Source organism: Rattus rattus, chromosome 17, assembly GCF_011064425.1.
Source record: "Rattus rattus isolate New Zealand chromosome 17, Rrattus_CSIRO_v1, whole genome shotgun sequence".
Taxonomy (NCBI): Eukaryota; Metazoa; Chordata; class Mammalia; order Rodentia; family Muridae; genus Rattus; species Rattus rattus.
Genome location: NC_046170.1, coordinates 45,369,710 through 45,390,949, shown reverse-complemented (window position 1 = coordinate 45,390,949; position 21,240 = coordinate 45,369,710). Strand labels below are relative to the sequence as shown.

The 21,240-nt window shown below is 49.5% G+C and overlaps 1 protein-coding gene across 1 annotated transcript in view; it reads left to right on the top strand.

Annotated features, from left to right (window-relative positions):
• Nucleotides 1-21,240, top strand: part of Pcnx2 (pecanex 2) — a 150,676-nt gene that overhangs the window by 27,988 nt on the left and 101,448 nt on the right. The window contains exons 9-13 of the mRNA XM_032887445.1: nt 5,145-5,280; nt 10,829-10,974; nt 12,849-13,002; nt 13,400-13,432; nt 19,170-19,341. Of these exons, the coding sequence (XP_032743336.1) occupies nt 5,145-5,280; nt 10,829-10,974; nt 12,849-13,002; nt 13,400-13,432; nt 19,170-19,341 (641 nt within the window). The remainder of the gene's footprint in view (nt 1-5,144; nt 5,281-10,828; nt 10,975-12,848; nt 13,003-13,399; nt 13,433-19,169; nt 19,342-21,240) is intronic.

Below are 21,240 nucleotides of genomic sequence, written 5' to 3'. Positions count from 1 at the left end.
AGCCCTGCCCCACCCAGCCCAGCAGAGCCGCTAGTTCAGTTGTTTGAAACAGAGCCTCACACTGTGTAGCCCAGGTTAGCCCCAGACTTCCAGTTATCCTCCTGCCTCAGCCACCCAAATGCCGGGATCCAGGGCCCAGCTCAGCGTCAGTCTTTTTGCTCCCTTCCAGGGCTGGGTTGTCACCCCTACACCACCAACCTCCATCCACACGCCTCTCTGCTTTCTCCTCACAACCCCCTGCCCTCACCCTGAGTAGAACTAGTCAACCTGAGACCAACCCAGCCTCAGGAGACCTGGGAGTGTCACTGAGGATTGGTCCTCAGGCTGATGGAGACCTGGCAGTGTCACCGAGGACGTTCCAGAAAGCGGGCTCTCACCATCCCTCAGATGTTTCAGAGGAGGCGGGAACGTCCCTTGACATCCCTAATGAACTGTTCTGGGGTATAACACTCATTAGCTCAGTAGAGAGCATTGGTCTCCTAATCCTTTAATGCTGCAGCCACCACAGCCTGGAGGAGGAAACTAAGCCCTGGAGGAGCAGCTCCATTTGAGGTACAGTTTCGATAACCACAGACTTGTCCCTGCAGGAGGCACAGGAGCCAGCACAGGTGACAGTGTGCGCTTGTGATAAGGACCCGGCCAAAGCCAGTGGAAGAGGTTCCTTGAGGGGGACACTGCTCTGTTGTTTGAGTCTACGTTAGACGATGATGAATGGATGCTGGACCTTCTTCGCCACTGCAGCCAAAGCCAAGCCATTATCTGTGCAAAGTTTGGCAGCCATTTTGCTGCCTAACAGGGAAACCCAGGCCAAGTTCCCCCCCAAGAGGAGGCAACAGAGAGACCAGGGCCTTTTACTTGTGCCCGATGTGGGGGCTCCATCAGGACATTCTGTCCAGTCTGTTCTAGTCCCCACACCCCTTAGGAAGGAAACGCATCTCTTCTCTCTTATGGGTGTAGATCCAAGGGGGCAAACCATGCGCTCAAAGTGGAGATAGCAGCAGTATAGCAGGGGCTGAGACCCATTTCTGTTTAGGGCTTGCCATTCTTTTGCAATTGCAAGTCTGCTTCCCGATATTCGGGAATGGAACCCAGGAGTGCCCCCGCCCCCTTACAATCCTGCATCTTGGCGGGAAGCATCAGCAGTCATGTCTCTAGAAGAAATGTTTTTGGTACCTCCCGTAGCAGTCATCTGGAGAGGGTCCGTATACCTTCAGCTCCCCATATGTGGTGTGGTCCCCTCTCCTGCCCGTACGTCAGCATGACCTCCCTCACCGGAAATGTAGTCTAGTTAGTTTCTTGGCTTCCATGCAGCCCTCACAGAGAAAACTCCTGAGTCTCTGCCCTACCCTATCGAGGGACCTCCATTTTGATTTTAGTTCACTACAAGGTTCCAGAGCCGTGTTTCTAAGTGGTACCCATGCCAGCCAGCAGAATCGTAGTGAAAAGTGGTCCTTATAAATCTGTTGGACCAGTCCATCTGTGGAAGGCGTGGTGAGCTAATCAGCAAGGAAAGTGCTCACAGGGAGCAGACATTCCGAATAACATAGGTACAGTGTGTTGGTGAGCCGTTCTCAGTGCTGTGACCAAGTACCTGACAGCAACGAGTTGATGAGGGTGGGGGATGGCGGTGGGGGATTGATTCTACCTCGTGGTATCCAAGGGAACGAACTGTCCATCATCTTAAGGAAGACAGTATGGGAGCCGTATTCCCGTTCTAGTAGGCCAGGAAACAGACCGGACTGCAAGCAGGCCTGGACTATAACCTTGAGATTCCACCCCCAAGGCCTCCCAAAGGTTTCATAACCACTCAAAACGGCGCCACCAGCTGGAGAGCAAGTGTTCAAACACACGAGTCTCTGAGGGGCCTATTTGATATCCAAACTGTAAGAGATGGGTCAGCGGTTCAGAGCACATTCTGCTCTTGCAGATGGACTGAGTTTCATTCCCAGACCATGAACGTGGCGTGGGTTTAGAGTTTTGGGGATTCTGTCTTATCTTCTTACCTGGTCTGCAGCTGGCATGGTTCTTTGTAAGAAAGGCTCCGTCGAATCATCCCTAGTCACAAATTACGTCATACAAGTATAGAAGATTGTGTGTGTGTGTGGGTGTGTGTGTGTGTGTGTGTGTAACCAAGTGAACACAGAAGTCAGGAGATGAGAAGGGAGGGTCATGAGCGATGGTGAGCAGTAGAAGTTAGAGGTCAGGTTAGAGGTCAGGTTAGAGGTCAGATCGATCGCATTACCGATGCACACATGGCTTCCCTCTATTAACACAGTAACTGCAGGCTGCTGAAGACTGGGTTAAAGAGGAGGAGATGCTTTATCTTGGAAAGTAAGACAGTTTGGCTGGGGAGACAAGTGTTTGAACACTTGCTCTCCAGATGGTGGCGCCGTTTTGAGGGGTGTGAAACCTTTGGGAGGCGGAGTCTCACTGGAGGAAGTGAGGCCGGGTGGTGGCTAGCCCATAAGCACTGGTCACTCAGTCTGAATCCCGCCTCCAGATTCATGTAGAAAAGCTGGGCATAGTGACCGTACTGGGGAAATGGGGAGGTAGACCATGGGGCTGGCCAGCAAGCTAGCCTAGAAGGACCAGCAAGTTTCTGATCAAAAGCAAGGAAATTTGTCTCAAAATAAGATGGAAGGGGGCCAGCAAGATGGCTTACAGGGCTCATCATGCAGCTGGAGACTTGAGTTCTCTCTCCCTGGAACTCTCAAAAATGCAGAGGGCGAAGGTGGGATTCCTCCACTAATAAAATAATGAAGGTGGATGTCACCTGGAGAACACCACCCAGGCTTGACCTCCGCTTCCACATGAATGCACACACATGTAAATACGTGTGAGAGCACACACACACATGTACACACTGAAAAGTTCTCAGAGAGAACTTTTTCTCGGGAAGGAGACCCTTAAGCCCATTGACCAGACCGAGACCACCGGATGCAATCAGCAAGAGGGTTTACTTTCAGGATACAGAGGCACCTGTGGGTGCTTTAGTCAACTTGGGGGACTGGCGCACCCCGTGGAACCAGGGACGGGTTTTTTATAGGGTTCTGGGGAGCAGAAGCAGGCATACAGAAGCAGATGCATGGTTATAGGGACATAATTGGTGGATTCTAATGAGGCAAGGGTTTAGCCCGGGGGCAAGTTCCCTGGCCACCTTCCTGGAACATAATGGCTGACTGGGCCCTCCACTAGGGTGTGGGACCTCTCCCGGGGCTTTTCATTTCTCCCTTTTGTTGTTAGGCGCTCAACCACAAACATCCTGTTTGGCAGCCACCATGTTCTCAGTGTTCTGACCCTTCCCTGAACCAGTCATCTAAGTACAGCCTTGCAAAATGGCGTTACTGCTGCTAAGCCGGGGTCTCTCACACACATGCACACTCGTGCACACATCTGCACACATGCACAGGCACACATGCATATGCACACACACACAAAACTCACACAAAGAAAAGAAACATGTTGCTCCTCAGTGTGCTGGGACCAAGGTGGGTTAATCCTCAGGCTCGCTGCTATCTATATCCAAGGACCTAGCTGGTCCCTCTGCTCTATATCCCTCTGATCTGTATCTCAATGGTGGCAAAGTGGCTGCTAGTAACTGAAGGTGCTTCTCAGTCAGGTATCGCCTAAAAGCCAGAGGAAGCCAGTCCACTGCTGTCCGTAGGTGACTCCTTAGAGCTGTTTCATATTCAATCCCAAGCCAAGCACTAGGTAGGCGAATGGACGATGGGACCAGTCTTATTCCTATGGTCAAGGAAGGACAGAGTCTCACATCACTGACGCGCCTTGGTTAGCATATGATCTCAGCTATTTGGATGAAGTGGGGGCTATGTCAGCAGGAATTCCCTTAGAACAACCATGCGGTAAGCAGACTAATGGGTATCTTCTACAGCATGGAGGCACCTTGCTGAGAAGCCACATGGACTATGTCTTAGCTTTTGCTCTCTGGGCTGAAGCAAGGACTGAGGTCTGAAGAGATGGCTCATCCAGTAACAGCGCTTACTGCTCTCGCCAAGGATCTGAGTGTAGTTCCTGGCGTCCACGTGAGGTCGTCCACAACTGCCTATGGCTCCAGGGGATCAGAAAGTAATGCACACACAGGGCTTGTACACATAAACAGGTACACACGTGCACGCGTGTGTATTAACACACACACTCACATGCACATACACACGCTCACGCACACACACACATACACATGCATGCACACGCATGCACACACACGCACGCACACGTAAATACACACACGCACACACATGCACATGCACATAAATGCACATGCACATACACACACACATATGCACATTAATTTTAAAGCTAAAGGGCCAGTACTGCAATTATTCCAAGAGCTGCACTAAGTCTCGCCAATCCACGGATGATTTAAGATAGGGACTTAAGCTGTTTAACAGAGGCCACTCTTTCTTTTATGTAAGTGTGATCTCTTGCTCTGGGGTGTCTGGGGCTGGGGAGCCAGCAGAATGTCTTCGTTCCTTTTCCCATCACTGTGATCAAACACCCAGCAAAAGCAGCTCAGGGAAGGAAGGGTTTACCCTGGCTCACGGTTTGAAGGTGCACCGATCATGGCGAGGAGAGCGTGACTGTGGGAGCATTCGCAGTCAGGAAGCAGGAAAAGGAGAGTGTTGTCGTCATCCCGCCTCTTCGTTTATTTAGTCCAGGATGTTAAGGATCACACACTGTTCAGGATAGGCCTGCCTGCCTCCATTACCTCAATCTAGAAGCTCCTTCTCAGACCTGCCCAGAGGCTTGTCTCTTAGGCGATTCTATAACCCGTCAAATTCACAATTAATGTCACCATCACACAGGTTCTCATTACTGCTTCTTCCAAGTTGGGGTCGGTGAATTCCCTAGTGGCTGCCTTAGTCACATTAATGTACGGAAAATCAGAGCTGAGCACCAAGTATCCGGTCACCAACAGAACCTGTGTCGGGGCCGAGGGCTGTGGGCTCTGCGCCTGCAGCAGCCTCACATGCAGAATGTTGAACTCGTTATCGAGAACGTAAGGATGGGGACCCGGACAATCCCTTCCTGTGCCGCACATCCCCGTCTCCTCAGGTTTCTCTGTAATACATAGATGTGTCCTAATGCAAGCTGGTCACCACAATGTTGTTTTTCCCTGTTCTCAGAGAGATTCTTCTCAGCTCCTCCAGCACCACCACTACAGGAAGTCCTGATCCGTCCTCAGGAGACCACGCCGTCAGCGCCCTTCAACAACAGCTCTTACTCATGGTGGCTCGGAGGACACAGTCGGAAACCCCTCGGGTATGTGTATACTAGTGTTGTTCGTGGCTGCTGGAGAAGCCCTGGGTCTTAATAATATGTGTGTGCACGTACATGTGTGTGCGTGTAACTATGTACATGTAAGTGTGTATGTGTGTGCATGCATGTGTGTGAGTGTGTGTGTAAGTGTATACATGTAAGCGTATCTGTGTGCATGCACACATGTGTGTAAGTGTGTGTATGGGTGTGTGTACGTGTATAAGTATCTGTGTGTGTGCACACACACATGTGTGTGAGTGTGTGTGAATGTGTTTGTATGTGTAAGTGCGTGTGTGTGTGCATGCACATGTGTGTGAGTGTGTATATGTGTATAAGTATCTGTATGTGTGTGCACGCACACATATGTGTGTGAGTGTGTGTGTGAATGTGTTTGCACATGTGTGTATGTGTGTGCATGCACATGTGTGTGAATATGTATATATGTATAAGTGTGTGTATATGTGTGCACATGCATGTAAGTGTGTGCATGCACACGCATAGGCATGCACATATGTGTTCATATCAGGAGATGTATGTGTGAATGCAGGTATGATATGTACTTGTATGTATGCAAGTATGCATGCGTGTTTGGAGTCTGGAGAACAGTCTCAGCTGTCAATCTTGGACCTAATTGATTCACTGTCAGCCTCACCCTACATGGTTCACTGTGTGCCTCTCTTGAGACAATGTCTCCTGTCAGTCTAGGGCTCTCCACGTAGGTAAGCCTGGCTGACCAGCAAGCTCCAAGGATCCGCCCATCTCTGTAAACCCCAGTGCTGGGATTTCAAATGTCTGCCACTCGTGGGTGTTCTTTTCCGAGCGGGTTCTGTGGATCAAACTCATGCCCTCCTGCTTGTGTGGTGAAGACTTTGCTGACTGAGTCACTGATCCCCAGCGGCAGATCTTAAGGTCTGTCTCCTGAGTCAGATCTCACTCTGGGTTTCCCACAAAACATCACTACAGGTCTGACTACTGAATAAAGGACAATGCCATGCCAATGGCAGGTAATCCTCTGACGACATCACCACGTTCCGCCGATCAGTCGCTTTCCCAGATGCATCAGAAATGCATTCACATTGATCTTTGGTTGTTTGGATGCACAAACCCCTCAGGAGCGTAGTTGGCTCTTCTGCCTCACCCTGCATGGTTTAAAAATGTGCTCTTTAAAAAAAAATATGATAACTTTGTGTTTATTTACTAAGCATGCTAAGATTCTTCAGTATTTGATTTGGGAAAGTTGTTATTGTTGTTGATGATGATGGTGGTGGTGGTGATGGTGGTGGTGGTGGTGATTTGGGTGACATCAAGTGGAAAGCATGAAGCCTTCTATCCTTTTACTAAGAAATTCTTCCTTGATGTTCATTCAGACATCGACTCAAGCTTTACTGAGACTCAGGGAGCCAGAGCAAGGCTTCCCTGGCAGCAGCATCATGGAAGGCTGGACCCTGAGCCAGGCCTGCCTATGAGTGGCAAATGCAGCGTGGGCCTTAGGGTGTAGGAAGACAGGCTTCTCAGGGGAGGGGATTCTTGGGGTCAACTTCCAAGAAGGTGGGCCTGAGCAGAGAGCGTTGCAGATGGATAAGTTCAAGTTCGCATGAAGTCTCTTCGCTTCCGTGTTTGTCTTCTTCCTGTCAAAGGTTCTAACTCTTATAAGGACTTATAGTAACATAACTTCATGTCTGGTTTTAAGATGGCTCTGAGAACTTTCTCGACGAAGTCTTAATAATAATTGTGTTTTGAAAATTTATACCCTGTGGCTAAAGGAAAGGGAAGACGGTTCCCAAAAAGAAGGAACACAAACGACCAATAAATATTTTAAGAAGCGTTCACCATCCCTGGTCCTTAGGGAAGTGCAGATTACAGCTGCTCTGAGATGCAGCATTCAGTGCTGGTGCAGTGCACACGAGTGCGGTCATCATGGGACTCACTGTGGAAGTTTCTTTAAAATTAAAAGGAGGGGCTAGAGACACGCCTGAGCAGTTAAGAACAAATGCTCTTTTTGCAAAGGACCTCGTTCCATGGACCCAGCATCCATGTAGGGCGGTTCACAACCTCCTAGAGCCCCAGTGCCCAAGCCTTTGCTGCCCCCTTCTGGCCATCCTTGACACCTGCACTCACGTGCACACACATGATTCCGTGATGATGAAAAATAACCGTGTGTGTGTGTGTGTGTGTGTGTGTGTGTGTTGTGTTGTGTTGTGGGGTTTAAGTCATGTAAAGGAAGGACACCATGCGAGGGGGCAAGCAAGAGATGAGGAAGGACTGGGGTTTAGCAAAAGGACCCATGGGATATAAAAGAGGAAGAGAGAGTAGGGAAGGGAGGAAGAAAAGCCCAGAGGAGAATCATGAAAGAATCCCTTGTTGGAAAATGCCAGAAAGATACTCAATACCTTGTATGCTAACATCAAAAACAAATGAATGAGAGATGGAAAGATGAGTCAATGGTTAACAGCACTGGCTGCTCTTGCAGATGGCCTGGGTCTGATTCCCAGTACCCGTAGGGTAGCTTACAATCATCTGCCTCGAGTTCCACAGGCACCAGGGATGCACACAATGCAGAGATACACGTGCAGGCCAAGTATGCTCACACGCACAGTAAAACTGAACAGATCCAGTGTGGTGGCTGTGGGTGCAGCTCCTGCCTGGCTCTGGGTAGGGCTGGCTCTGCCCACCCACCATCAGGGACTGCACCATTTGCCGTCTTCTCTGAGGACCGTGTGTCACACAGCTTCACCTTCTCCACCTGTGTCTGTGAGGCCACCATCCTTCCTGGATCTCTGAGGGCCAAACACAGGTCCTAGGTAAGTCTGAGCTCTCATCTCAGTAGTAGTAGCCATAACTAAAGCAAGAGCCTAGGACACGTGTTGCTCTCGGGGTCTCAGACCTACCGTCTCCCCTGCCCAGCAGCTCCTGCGTGTTGTTCTAAGGACAGGGTGGTTTTCCTTTCCTATGCCTTGTGTATACATCAGTTCTTTATGTTCAGGATAACTTCCTGGTCCTTGAGCTAAGTTAACAAATTAATCTTGGTGCAGCCAAGAAGGCAGAGCCTGCTCTCGCCCAGGGCTCGAAGGGGTCTGCAATCCTGTGAAGGAGCATCTGGACCAGACTGAACACATACCAGGTTCTTGGACATCAGTCACTGTCCTTAAAGTTGAGGATTACAATTCCCAAACCCACCCAGGGTATGCGTGCATGTGTGTACATGTGTGTGTGTGCATTGTGTGTGCATTGTGTGTGTGCATTGTGTGTGTATGTGTGTGTGCATTGTGTGTGTATGTGTGTGTGCATTGTGTGTGTAGGTGTGTGTGTACATGTGTGTGTGCATTGTGTGTGTGCATTGTGTGTGTGTACATTGTGTGTGTGTGCATTGTGCGTGTGTGTGTGTGCACGCGTGCGTGTGCTGTCAGCATGTGGGTTCTAGCACCAGCTGACACATTTCTAGTTTTCTTCTTGTTCGTGGTGATAGTTTTTGTTTTTTTAATGCCTCTCTTGCTTTGGACTTTGATCTGAGTGAGTTCTTTGAGATACACATCAAAGCCCCACTCTTCCAGATTAAAGCGTATTTTTGTTTCTGCTGGGTGTGCGGGATGCTTTAAGGTAAATTCTCTGAGGGATTTGGAGTATCCACACAGTGTGACTGAGGGATGCAAAACTGCAGGGGCGGGAGTTAGGGACTCGTGGTCCTGAAGCCTCAGACCCTGGGGTCCCTGTCACCCCGCACCTAACCCGAGACAGTCTTTCATGCAGCCCTGTAGGTGGGCGAGCTGACTGTAGGGTAGACTTAGTTCAGCTGAATGCTGGGGTCCCACACTGCAGAGATGCTCCTGGTGGACACCCCACCTCTGCTTGGTCTCCTGTTCTAAACTCCGGTTCCTCACCAGGTCACCTCCTGGCGACCTTACTGTTGGTCACCTCCTCCACCTCCTGCGTCATCTTTAAGTTTGTTTAGATGAACCCAACTCTGAATAGCTACCATGTATACACACACACACACACACACACACACACACACACACACACAGACACTTGAGTTCACATGCACACACATACGCAAACACATGAGCACACCAAGAGACACACATTCAAGTGAGCACACACACATATGAGCACACAAAGAGGCATACATTCAAGTGCACATACACATACATACATGTGCAAGTGTTGGTGCACATGCACGCTTATGTGTACCGAGGCCAGAGATCAACATCAACTGTGGTTTGTTAACCCTTCACCACTTTATTTTGTGAAGCAGGGTCTCTGTGACCTGGTGCTCACCAAGAAATCTAAACTGGCTGGAGTGTCAGCCTCAGCCATCCATCCGCACCTCCCCAGTGCTGGGGTGCAGTCACACACCATCCCGGCGGGCTTTTTACAGATGCTCTGGGGAGCAGACTTGGGTCTCAGGCCTGTGTAGCGAGCACTTCGTGATTTACTTGCTCCGTTCTTAGGGCAGAGTTTGTCAGTGACCTAGCGACCGTCAGCGAAAGCCTCTGCATCTGAAGTGAAACTTGGATACTGACTTCAGTATTGTACTTAGTAGAAGTTAGAAATTAAGCCATTTAAAATGTTTCCTTGGACTCTTGTCTTAAACAATGATTACTTCCCGGGAGTTCCTTGTCTAGTGAGCAGAAGTGTTTGCAGTGGTGAGTGTCAGGGTTTCAGCGACAGCATCTTCACAGAACTGGTGGGATGTCAGTTCTTCTCTTAGACTGGCTCCTTTAAACAGAATATGTTGGTTTCGGAATCTGATCATCTGTTTCTGCTTCATATATTGTTTCTGTAGTAGTGTTGAACTGAGGGCTTCAAGCATGCCAGGCAGTTTCTCCACCACTGAGCTCTACTTCCAGACCTTGTATTTTAAAAGATTTAGAGTGTGTGTGCATGTGTGTGTGTCATGTGCCTGTGTACATGTGTGTGCATGTATACGTGTGTGTTATACAAGTGTTGAATGTGTGTATGTGTGTGTGTTATGTGGGTGTTGTGCATGTGCATGTGTTGTGTATGTGTGTGTCATATGCCTGTGTGTGCTTTATGTATGGTATGTGTGTGGTGTGTGTGAGTGCATGTGTGTTGTATGTGTGCATGCGTATGTGTTGTGTATGTGTGCACATGCACATTCATGTGTGCATGTGTGTTGTGTGCCTGGTGTGTGTGTCTGTGTTCATGTGTGTGTGTGTTGTGTATGTGTGCACATGTACGTTCACATGTGTCTGTGTGTGCATGCATTTGTGCCTGGATGTGCATGTGTGTGCATGTGTGTTGTGTGTAAGTGTTAATGCCTGTGTAAATTTATGCATGCAGGAGCCTGCAGAGGACATCGGGCCCTGAAAGTGGAGGTACGGATGGCTTTGAGCTTGTATGGGGTTGCTGAGAACTGAACCTGCATCCTCTGCAAGAGCTGCTGTCACTTTAACCACAGAGCCATCTCTCCAGCCCCCCACACCCATCCCCATCCCTTGTATTTTTAAACTATGAGATGTTTTTGTGTCTAGGACATATCATAGTGACACTCATTTCTGTCTTTGGTCTGTTTTATTTCCGGTGTTTAAAGCACGTCAGTCAGGATCTGGAAGACTCATCCCGCTCTTCAGCACAGGGGAAGTTTAACCGAGAGCAGTTTTACAAATTTATCATCTTCCCTGGGAAGTGGATTAAAGTCTGGTACGACCGACTCACTCTGTTGGCGTTGCTGGATCGGTAAGCTGTCGAGCACACGGCGGTATGGCCAGAACACAAGGGAGGACACCAGTGAGCGTGCTCAAATTCTCCTAAAATTCACCTTACTGCTTGCCAAGGTTCCCCAGGATATTTCCAGACCCCACTTGGCTGTGAACCCCAGTGATTTTGACATTGAATTTCACAGTTGCCAGGGGAGGTGATGGGTGACTACCATGGGCTAAGGCACAGGTTGGCTTGGGGACAGTCTGCTTTGGTCTGCTCGTGCCTGGCCTGTTTTAGTAGGAATACTTTCAGTTCCATCAGCAAAAGGCCTTCTTCCACCAACTGTGGCCTTGGGAGGGAGGGGGATAACGCTGTCCCCTGCCTGGACTCCAGCTTCTCTCCTCCACCCATTGTTCATTAATGCTCTCTCAGCCTTTCCTCCATTTTGCCCCCCTCTTATTATTGCCCCTAAATAAAACACTTTGTGGCTGGAGATACTGAGCCTCGGTGGGCAAGGCAGGGAGGTTCAAGTTTGCTCTGGTGACGAAGACGGGCTAAGGGTGGGGGTTTCCTCTTTGTGGGCTCCCCTGTCGGGATGCATAGGGGAGAATATTAGGGTTTTCAGAGAGGCTGTGGCTCTGGTGGGGGCTGGTTCTAAAATGGAAGGCAGGCTCTCTAATGCTAGCACAGCAGGGTCTGTTCAGAGCTCGGTGCCAGCCTGTGAGGCTATGGCAGGGCCGCCAAGCTGCCGCCTGTCCCACAGTGACTACTTGTTACGGTAATGGTACACTCGTGTCTTAAATGGTGTGATCACAGGCAGAAAAACGATAGTCTTGCAAAATTACAGCAGTAAATTTCAGGACACCCCCCCTCCCGCCCCCCAAGTCAGGGAACCGGCATCAACTGCTTCGCTAACAATGCCATGTTACCCTGGGGCATTCGTAGGAGTGGAACGTGGATGGATTCTGTGACTGTAATGCAAGATGATGCACTCAGCTAGATGAGGCTCTAAAGGAAATGATTCTTCTTTTTTTTTTTTTTTTGTTTTCCTGTAACAGGGAATAGGTTGTGTTAACCTCGCTTATGAAAGACAAATCTTTTTGTAGGTGTGTGTGTGTGCGTGCACACATTACCTGCCTGCCCCCAGCACAGCACAGGAACCCCCCCCCAGGCCTTGTGTCTGCCCTCACAGGACTCACGTTCTATTGGGGACAACAGAAAACTTGTAAGGAACAAAGCAGCCCTTCCTGTTGTAGAGCCTCCCCCCACCCCCATTCCCACCTTGGTTGGTTGACTCAATTCTTCAGCCCGTCTTTGGAGATGCTCTAAATATCTCTTTACACTCCCACACCGTGCTAATAAGACGACACATCTGGAGGAGTCCCCTCTGCATCTTCCATCTCATGGGGAGGACTCCGAAACGAAATCAGCCCGCAGTGCTATACAGCTGCAGCTCACCCCGCTAGGTTCCCTGTCCTGTCTGGGAGTCACATCTCTGTCTGTAGCTTCCTGCTCCCGGAACTGGACATCAAACCCCGACTCCAGAAATGATCCATCTGGAAACTATTACCCAGGTGTCAATGCTGACAGGAGCCTGTGTAGTTTCTGAGACATTCCAGGCTTTCGTTGGGAGTCACCGCTTACCTCGCAAGCCTAGCGCAAGTAGCCGAGAAAGTCGGCACGATCAGGTTTCAGTTATTCCAAGAACAGGTACCTAAGGACCTTGTTTAAACAGCACAGGAATAGACCGATGCCCAGCACAGGCCCTCTGCTCAGTGTTGGTGCAGGGCTAGGACAGCACAGCCGCTGCTCAGTGCAATGCCAGTCTGTGAATGAGCACAGGAAGGCTTGCACTGATAGCAGCGTGGGCGTTGGGGTCTCACTCCATGCTTCCTCCTGTGTCTGCACAGAACTGAAGATGTGAAGGAGAACATGGTGGCAGTTCTGCTCAGCGTCCTGGTTTCCCTCCTGGGCTTTCTGACACTGAACCGTGGCTTCTGCAGAGACCTCTGGGTCCTGCTTTTCTGTCTGGTCATGGCCAGCTGCCAGTACTCCCTGCTCAAGGCAAGAACCCATCCTCGTGTGTGTGTGTGTGTGTGTGTGTGTGTGTGTGTGTGTGTGTGTGTGTGTGTGTGAATCCATCCTCCTGTGTGTGTGTGTGTGTGAACCCATCCTCACGTGTGTACATGAACCCATCCTTGTGTGCACGTGTATGAATCCATCCTTGTATGTGTGTGTCTGTGTGTATGAACCCATCCTTGCGTGTATGTGTATGTATGTGTATGTGTGTGTATGTGAACCCATCCTCGTGTGTGTGTGTGTGTGTGAATGAATGGATCCTCGTGTGTGTGTGTGTGTGTGTGCTCACGCATGCACATGTGCGCAAATACATGTGTGTGTACTGTCACTATCATAGCCTTGCAATCATGAGGTGACCCAGGTCCTCTGGTTTGTGTTTTAGAGTGTCCAGCCTGACCCCGCCTCACCAATACACGTAAGTGCCTATGTACAGGCCAGTATCCGTCTCGTCTGCTTGCATTGAACACGGGGTGCTGCCAGCGTCTATCCAAAGGGTCAAGCTTGCATCTGTGTCTGTATCTTGAATACAGGAGTAGAAGCGGTGGATGGATACACGAGTGCATGGCGCTAAGCTCTGGCTGGATCTAAGCGCATGGTGCGTTGGCATCGGCGGAGCGGGGCTCAAGGCATGGGTGGACCCTGTGTGACAGGTCACTTCTGTTCCCTGGGCTCTTATGAGAAAAGGCACAGCAGCTTGACCGCGTGGTCCACAGACCCTGCTGCCTTCCTTGCCTTCGTTTCCCACGTACCCACTTGACTACCCCATGCTGAGCATAGTGGTGGTCCTCTGTGTGCCTCAGTTTCCTCATGTGCAAATGCAGCTGATTAGTGTCAGTGGGGCTTGGATGTAAAGCATTAAATAGTGCATGTAAATTGCTTCGAGCAGTGGCTGGCACCTGGCAATGCTCCACAAGCACTTAGTATGTAGCCATGTACTTCATATTTAAAAATCCTATTATATATATGTAGTGTGTGTGTGTGTGTGTGTGTGTGTGTGTGTGTGTGTGTGTATTTGGGGTAAGTTATAATTTGGCCATGTATACATGTTGTAGTGATTAAGTCAAGTTATTTTTGTGTCTCATATCACATACTTCTTTTCCAATGAGGATATTTACGGTATGATAAATTCCAGCCATTTTCAAGAACATTCGATGTAATGATCGAGGATAGCTGCCGTCACTGTGCTGTGTGACGATCTACAAAGCGCACTGATCCCACATGCCTGACTCTGTGCACCCTTGTCCCAGCACTCCCTGTCCCTCTTCTCTGTACCCTAGCCCCCCATCACTCTGGTCATGTTGCCTGTGGGTCAGACTTTGTTGTGTTCCATACAAAATGAGGCCATTGCAGTATTCGTCCTGATGTGGGCACTGGAAATCTGACTCAGGTCCTCTGGCAGAGCAGCAACCGTTCTTAGCTGCTGAGCGTTCTCGTGTGCGTGAGTGTGCACGTGTATATGTGTGTGTGTGTATGCACACGTGATTGCCCATGCCTTCATGCATACATATGCTCACACAGGTGCATTTGCCACGCGTGTACATAGAGGTCAGAGGACCATGTGTGTGTTAGTTCTTCATCTTCTGTTTTGTGTGAGGCAGGAGCTCTCTGAGCTGCTTCCTCTGCTGTATATGCCAGGGTAGCTGACCCGTGAACTTCTGTAGCTTCTCCTGTCTGCCGCTTACAAACACGCCTGCTACGTCTTTTGTGTGGGTTCTGGTGATTCCGACCCAGGTTCTCGGCTTCTAAGTCAAGTGCTTTCTGCATCTTGGACTGTTTTGAGAACTTTCCATCATCCTTAATGTCAGTACCACCCAACATCCACAAGGGGTCGCTCTCCCCATGTCCTCACCAAGACTTAAGCCCCCCCCCCTTTTGCTGTAAATGCCACTCTTAACAGGTGTGAGTTCATTTCCCACTGTGTTTTTCTTTTTCATGACCCTGCATGGAAACTCTGTGCATGAAGCCTGTCTACTATTGCTCCTTGGGTTCAGGTGCCCTGTTACCCTTTATCCCGATAACCTGGATTCTGATTTATATGAGACTCTGAGCTCACCCAGACCTACCCATTGGTGGCCCGGTATCTTTTGACCAGCCCCTACTTACATGCATATTCTCCTGGCCCTGGTGGCCCAGTGGTCTTGGGTGCTGTGGGTCAGGGTCCACTGTGTAGGTCCCAGCCATAGCAATGGGCTTTGACGCTTCTGTGCCTAGTCATTCTCTCTGCCTCTGTCACACCAACCCCCTCCCTGCCCCGGCTGTGGATTCTGGAGAAGCTCTCCAAGGAGACAAAACTGTCTTCCCATTATTATGCATTTAAAAAATATATATTCAGGATTTAATCTATACTCACTCATCACGGTTAAGAAAATGATCTAACTGGTGGCTCTGTGCTGGCAGATGCTGTCCTGTTAAGTCCCTCTGTTCCCTGTAATCAGTTTGCATATGATACATCTTTTATCCTAGCATCAAGCAGCATTGTGACTACGGCATTAAGATGTAGCGTTAGGATTCTCCTCGGAAACCCGGGCAGGTGTGTGCTCTAAAGCTTTGCTGTAGCCCATCCCAGGTGCCTCCCCCCTCACTGCGGCTGCCTCGCTGCTGGTGCTATCTGGAATCCAGACATTCCTCTCCTTGGGGCTGCAGAGACAGCTCGGTCAGTAGAGTGGAGGCCACAGAAACCTGAGGACGGACTAGAGTCAGATCTCCAGAACCCATGTAAAAGCCACGCAGGGCCACGTGACAGGGTCACACAAATGTTCAATCCAAGTACTGTGAGTGCAAAGACTGAAGGACCCTGTGGCTGACTGGCCAGCCAGTGTGGACGGACAGTTGAAGAACTCCATATTCACTGAGAGGCCCTTTGTTGGATAAAATAAGGTGGGAGCAAGGTTGAGGAAGACACACAAGAGTTTGGCTTCTACACATACACACACCCAGACAAACTTGTATGCACACACATGTGCACACATGCACAGGTGTGTGTGTGCACATATATGCACACACAAGCGTGTGTGCACATACATGCACATATAGGCACATACAGGCTTGTGTGCACATATATGCACACACAGGTATGTGTGCACATACAATGCACACACAGGCATGTGTGCACACATATGCACACACAAGCATGTGTGCACACATATGCACACACAAGCATGTGTGCACATACATGCACACACAAGCATGTGTACACATACATGCACACACAAGCATGTGTACACATACATGCACATACAGGCATGAGTGCACACAGACACACATGCATGCACACATGCACACACACACTCTCACACGTGAACGATTCCTTCCCGATTTGGGATGTGATACAAAGCACGCTAAGGCCACAGGGAGAAGAGGGTGGCAGGCAAGCCTCACACTTCAGGTAGAGTTGAGGGTCATTACTGGGACCACCACACTGCTGTGCTGAGCTGGACTCACACTGTCTTTTAAGATTCTTTTAAGAGCAGACCAAGCTACCGGTGAACTATAGTCAGACACCTGCCTCGTGTCCATTTCAGTCACCAATTTCCTTACCGGCATTTCTAAGTCTATCCAGCAGCTCTGGCTTGAGCGGGTATCTCTAGAAGCTCTGATAAGGAAGAGGAGGAGGAGGCATTTCCCATGCAATGCAGTTTCCCAGAACAAGAGCCTGACAAGAATCCTCATCTTGTTAATCAATGTGCGATTCATCCAAAAGACAAACAAAAATGAGTCAGGAGAGGAGTCTGCTTTGCAATTCATGAGCCACCTCGAGTGTAAAATGTGCGCAGGTGGCTGGTCACTCAGCCCCTGGTGGCGGGCTTCCCCGCGGGCTTCTCATTTCTTTCCCGATCTTCCAAACTGCTCCATGAACTGTCTGCTGCAGCGTTGATGGGCAGGGGTTGATGGGAAACCCACCTGCACACAAGGTCAGCATTCAGACAGTAGCCTGGAGGATGCTCCCGGCCATGTGACACACTGCGGAAGTCGTGCTTGTAAACCTCACCGGGGAAGCCTAATGGATTGTTAAGAGACCATGATTAGCCCTCACCGGGTGGAGCAGGCAGAAAAAAATAGTTTTTTATCGAAAAGTTAAAAATCAAGCCATGTAGGGGAGGGGCGGCTACTGATGGAGACGGACACTCAGCAGTCGGGGAGCACAGACTTTCCTTAGTGAGCATTCTGGGGATTCCAGAAGATATAGTGGCTTATGTACTGGAAATGAGCAATATCCTGATTATGGCTCTAGGACCCCAAACACAGGAGGCATAGCCACAGAAGCCAGGGCTAGCCCACCGCAGGACCCCGGGATTGGTTTCATAAATTAGCAACATGGAGGACACGTTGATGTCACCGCTAAAGCTTCCGGAAGATGGCTGAGGGTTCTTCACATTGGTCAAGGCCAGAGATGACCTATTGCTAGAGGATGGATTTTAATGAATGTGTCTGCAGGTCTGTGTGTGTGAGTGTGCCCACAGACCTGAGGACTGGACTTTGGTGGTGGGATCTGGGGGAGTTGAACTGCAGTTTCTCACTGACCTGAAGCCCCAGGGACCTGCCTATCTCCACTACCACAGCACTTAGGGTTATAGGCATGCCCTAACGTTAGTTCCAGGCTTGCTCTGAGTTATGCTCGCAAGGCAAACATTTGACTAACTGAGCCGACTCTCTAGCCCACTACCCTTTTGATAAGACAGAGAGACAGATCGAGTGGTACCTGCTTAATTACGCTTCCTTAACCTCGTCAGTTTGAGAAAACGTCTCCCCTGCATGTGTAAAGTGTATTGATACGCCACACAGTCATTTATACCAGTTAATTGATTTTGCCGTTTACTCAATAAGGATGCCTAGGCTTCCTTCTGGCTTTGGTCTTATCATTTTTTTTAATGCAAAGAAAGTGCTTATTAATCCATGACCTACTTGGATGCCGAAGAGAATCCCCGACTAGTGCAACCATTCTTTTCCAAGACTGAGCCTGGCCTCAGGACCAAAGGCAGCCAGTGTCTGTGACAGACGCTGGTATTGTCCTGTTGTCAGTTGGTCTCAGGGCCGTTTCTATTTTGGAAGCAGTGGCAATTTAAACTCCATTTCTAAATATAGCACATTCAAGGCAGTGACTGAGAACACCTACCCGAGACCGAGCCACTCTGCCTCTGCTTGGCGCACGCAAGGTGACTCATGAACTACAGAGCACCCGCCGGGTCCATCACCGTTGGCCTCTCAAATCTTATGAATTGTGGATTAATTTCAAAGATGTTGTAGCCTCTGTGGTCTTTTGCTCTGGAAAGCCTGTGGCACAATACCCCGCCTCCTTATTTAAAAATAATTTAAAGGTTTATTATCGTTGCACACATGTGCATCACGTGTCTGTGTGTGTGTGCGTGTGTTTGTGTGTATGTCTGTGTGCATGTGTATGTGCCTGTGTGTGCATGTGTGCGTGTCTGTGTGTGTGTGTGTGTGTGTGTGTGTGTGTTGTGTGAATTTGCTCACACCGTGGTACATCCCTAGAGGTCAGAGGATAGGCTTCATGGCATCAGGTCTCTCCTTCTACCTTGGTGGGAAGGATGAGGCCTGCACAGGCATCAGATAAAAGGTGCCACCCATGATTAGTCAAAATGGCCACCTGTGCTCTCTGCCACATTAAGACCTGCACCTGGAGAACTGACAGCTTTCTCCTCCGTGCCCTGCTTCCCGTCAGGAGGGAATTGAAGCCCCATTTATACTACACTTGATCTTAGCCAAAAGGCCGAGAAGCGATGAAGCCCCATTTATAATTCTATTTCCTGTTGATGGGGAACCCCACTTAGATGCACATAACAAAGGTTTCAAGAAGTCCTGCACCTGAAAGGAGCAAGGGGAACGGAAGTCTGTCCCACCCCCGAGGAAAGCACTGACTTAGGCAGATTTCCTCTTGAGTGGCAATGACATTTTTAGGTAAATTTTGTTGGACTGGAAGTGCAACCTTCTCTTCCACATTCTCATTCTGTCTTCTCAAAAACACCAAGTGTTGTTTATGCATCTGACTTTTTGTCTCCCCCTTCCTTGTGTGTTTTGAGGGTGGGGATCGGTGTTGGGGTGGCGTTAATCAGTCGTATCTTGTGGTGTAAGTTCCTGGAATGTCACGGAGTCAAAACAAAAGGTACAACTTGGAAATTGCACTTGTTTTCTAGGGTCACAACCAAATCATCGCCTACAGCAGACCCATATATTTCTGTATGCTGTGCGGCCTTATTTTGCTTCTTGACGCGGGGGCCAAAGCCAGACACCCCCCCAGCTATGTCGTGTATGGCCTGAAGCTCTTTACACCAGAGACCCTGCAATCAGTCAGGGACCACTTAATAGGTGAGTGATCTTGGGGGTTACGGGGAGCAGTCCTGGGAAGGGAAGATATGTCTCCTCTTTGCCTTTTGCATCCCTACCGGGAGAAGCCAGCACACGTGACTGCTGCTGTGAAGGGCCAAGTAAGTTCCTCTTGTCTCGTGTCTGTAGAAGACTGAGTCCAATATAACCAAGGTGGTGGTGGAGGGGGGAGGAATGGGGAGGGAGAAAGATCGTAGGCTGACAACTCAGCTGTCATTCTTGTCCACCTCAGTGTTTTGAGACAGAGTCTCTTACTAACACAGAGCCGTCTCCACCTCCAGAACCCTAGAACCACAAGCGCTTACCGCCATGTCTTCTTGGCTTTTATGTACTTGTGGGGATTGAGCTCACATCCTCGTGGTTTCGAGGCTAGCACCTCACCTACCAGGCCGTCTCTCCAGCCCCTGACAACGGGGTTTGGTGAAAGGACTTTGATATTTATGACCAGGCAGGTGCACCCCTGTAGCTCCTGAAGCTGGCAGGGGTACCTGTCAGGGTGAGCTGGCCACAGGGCAACGGCCTTAGGCCTCTCCACATCTCCAGGCACTGTGATCATGCGTGAATGGGCACCGGTCTCAGCTCTGGTCACTTCCAGTTTGTGCTGCTACACTTGGCTTGGCTTAAAATCTGAGCAGCACCTGCCGTTCAGTGTTCCATTCAGATGAGCCCCATGCTAGTGGCATAGGTAAGGTATTTAACCCTAGGGCCAGCTGGTCAGATGCTTGTGTCCCTGCTCTCTCCCCATCCCTCCCCCTCCCCTCTCCTCTTTCTCTCTCTCCCCCTCTCTCTCTGTTATTATTGTTGTGATAAAGTACCTTGACAGAAGCAATTCTAAGGGAGAAAGGATTGGCTTGCATCCAAAGGTACAGTGCATCATGGTGTGAGGTCACAGGTCAAGATGAGAGGTCAAGGCATGGAGCACTTGTTCACAATAGAGCTCACATCTCTCTCCTCCTTTTACACAGTCTGGGACCCCACCCCATGGAGTGGGTCTTCCCACCTCCATTCACCTAATCAACACAGCCCCTCACAGACATGCCCAGAGGCTAACGAACTCCCTCAGCCACACCTGGAGGCTTCTCCAGCTAAGTCTGGAGCCTACCAATATCCATCGCACCTTAACTAAGCGTGCAAGATCGTGCTGGAAGTGAGGGGACAAAAAGCAGCCCACCTTATCTCAGTAGTTTGTAGTTAATATGTGAACATAGAAAAGGGCCCGGAACAAACAGGACTTAGTGCTGTCACTCGCCAAAACGTCTGTGATCCGTAGCTCCAAGGATTTATTGGCATATGCTCTGGGGATTTTTGTGAGGACATGGAGGGGGCGACCCACCTTTGAACTTGTGAGGACAGTGGCAAAGTCACTGCCCTGAGACTCGCTGCCATCAATACATCCACTCCTAAAGAGCGCTCCTAGTCTTTAGACAGTGTTACCCTTTCCCTGGCCCTCTCTGACAGGTCCCTGAGTCTCTGCAGCAGTCCTGGGCAGGTGTGTGAGGAACTTTCTCTGTGTCTAGTGCAGGTAAAAACCTAGGTAGAGATGAGACTCCATTCTCCTTCCTCACGGCCCCTTCCCTTTCTCTTCCTGCTTTATTTGTAGCAGACTTTACTTATATAGATACACACTACAAGTATACACATAGTCACACACATCTGTAGACTCCCGGATATGCACACACATACATATATACACAGATATATATATATATATATATGTAGATATACCACATAAATCTTATATATTTAGACCTATAAACAAATATAAATAAGCCATGCACACACACTCACAATGCATGTATACACCAGATGCACACATACACACTCACAATACATGTATACACCAGATGCACACATACATACACCTCCTCCTGCAAGCTTGCC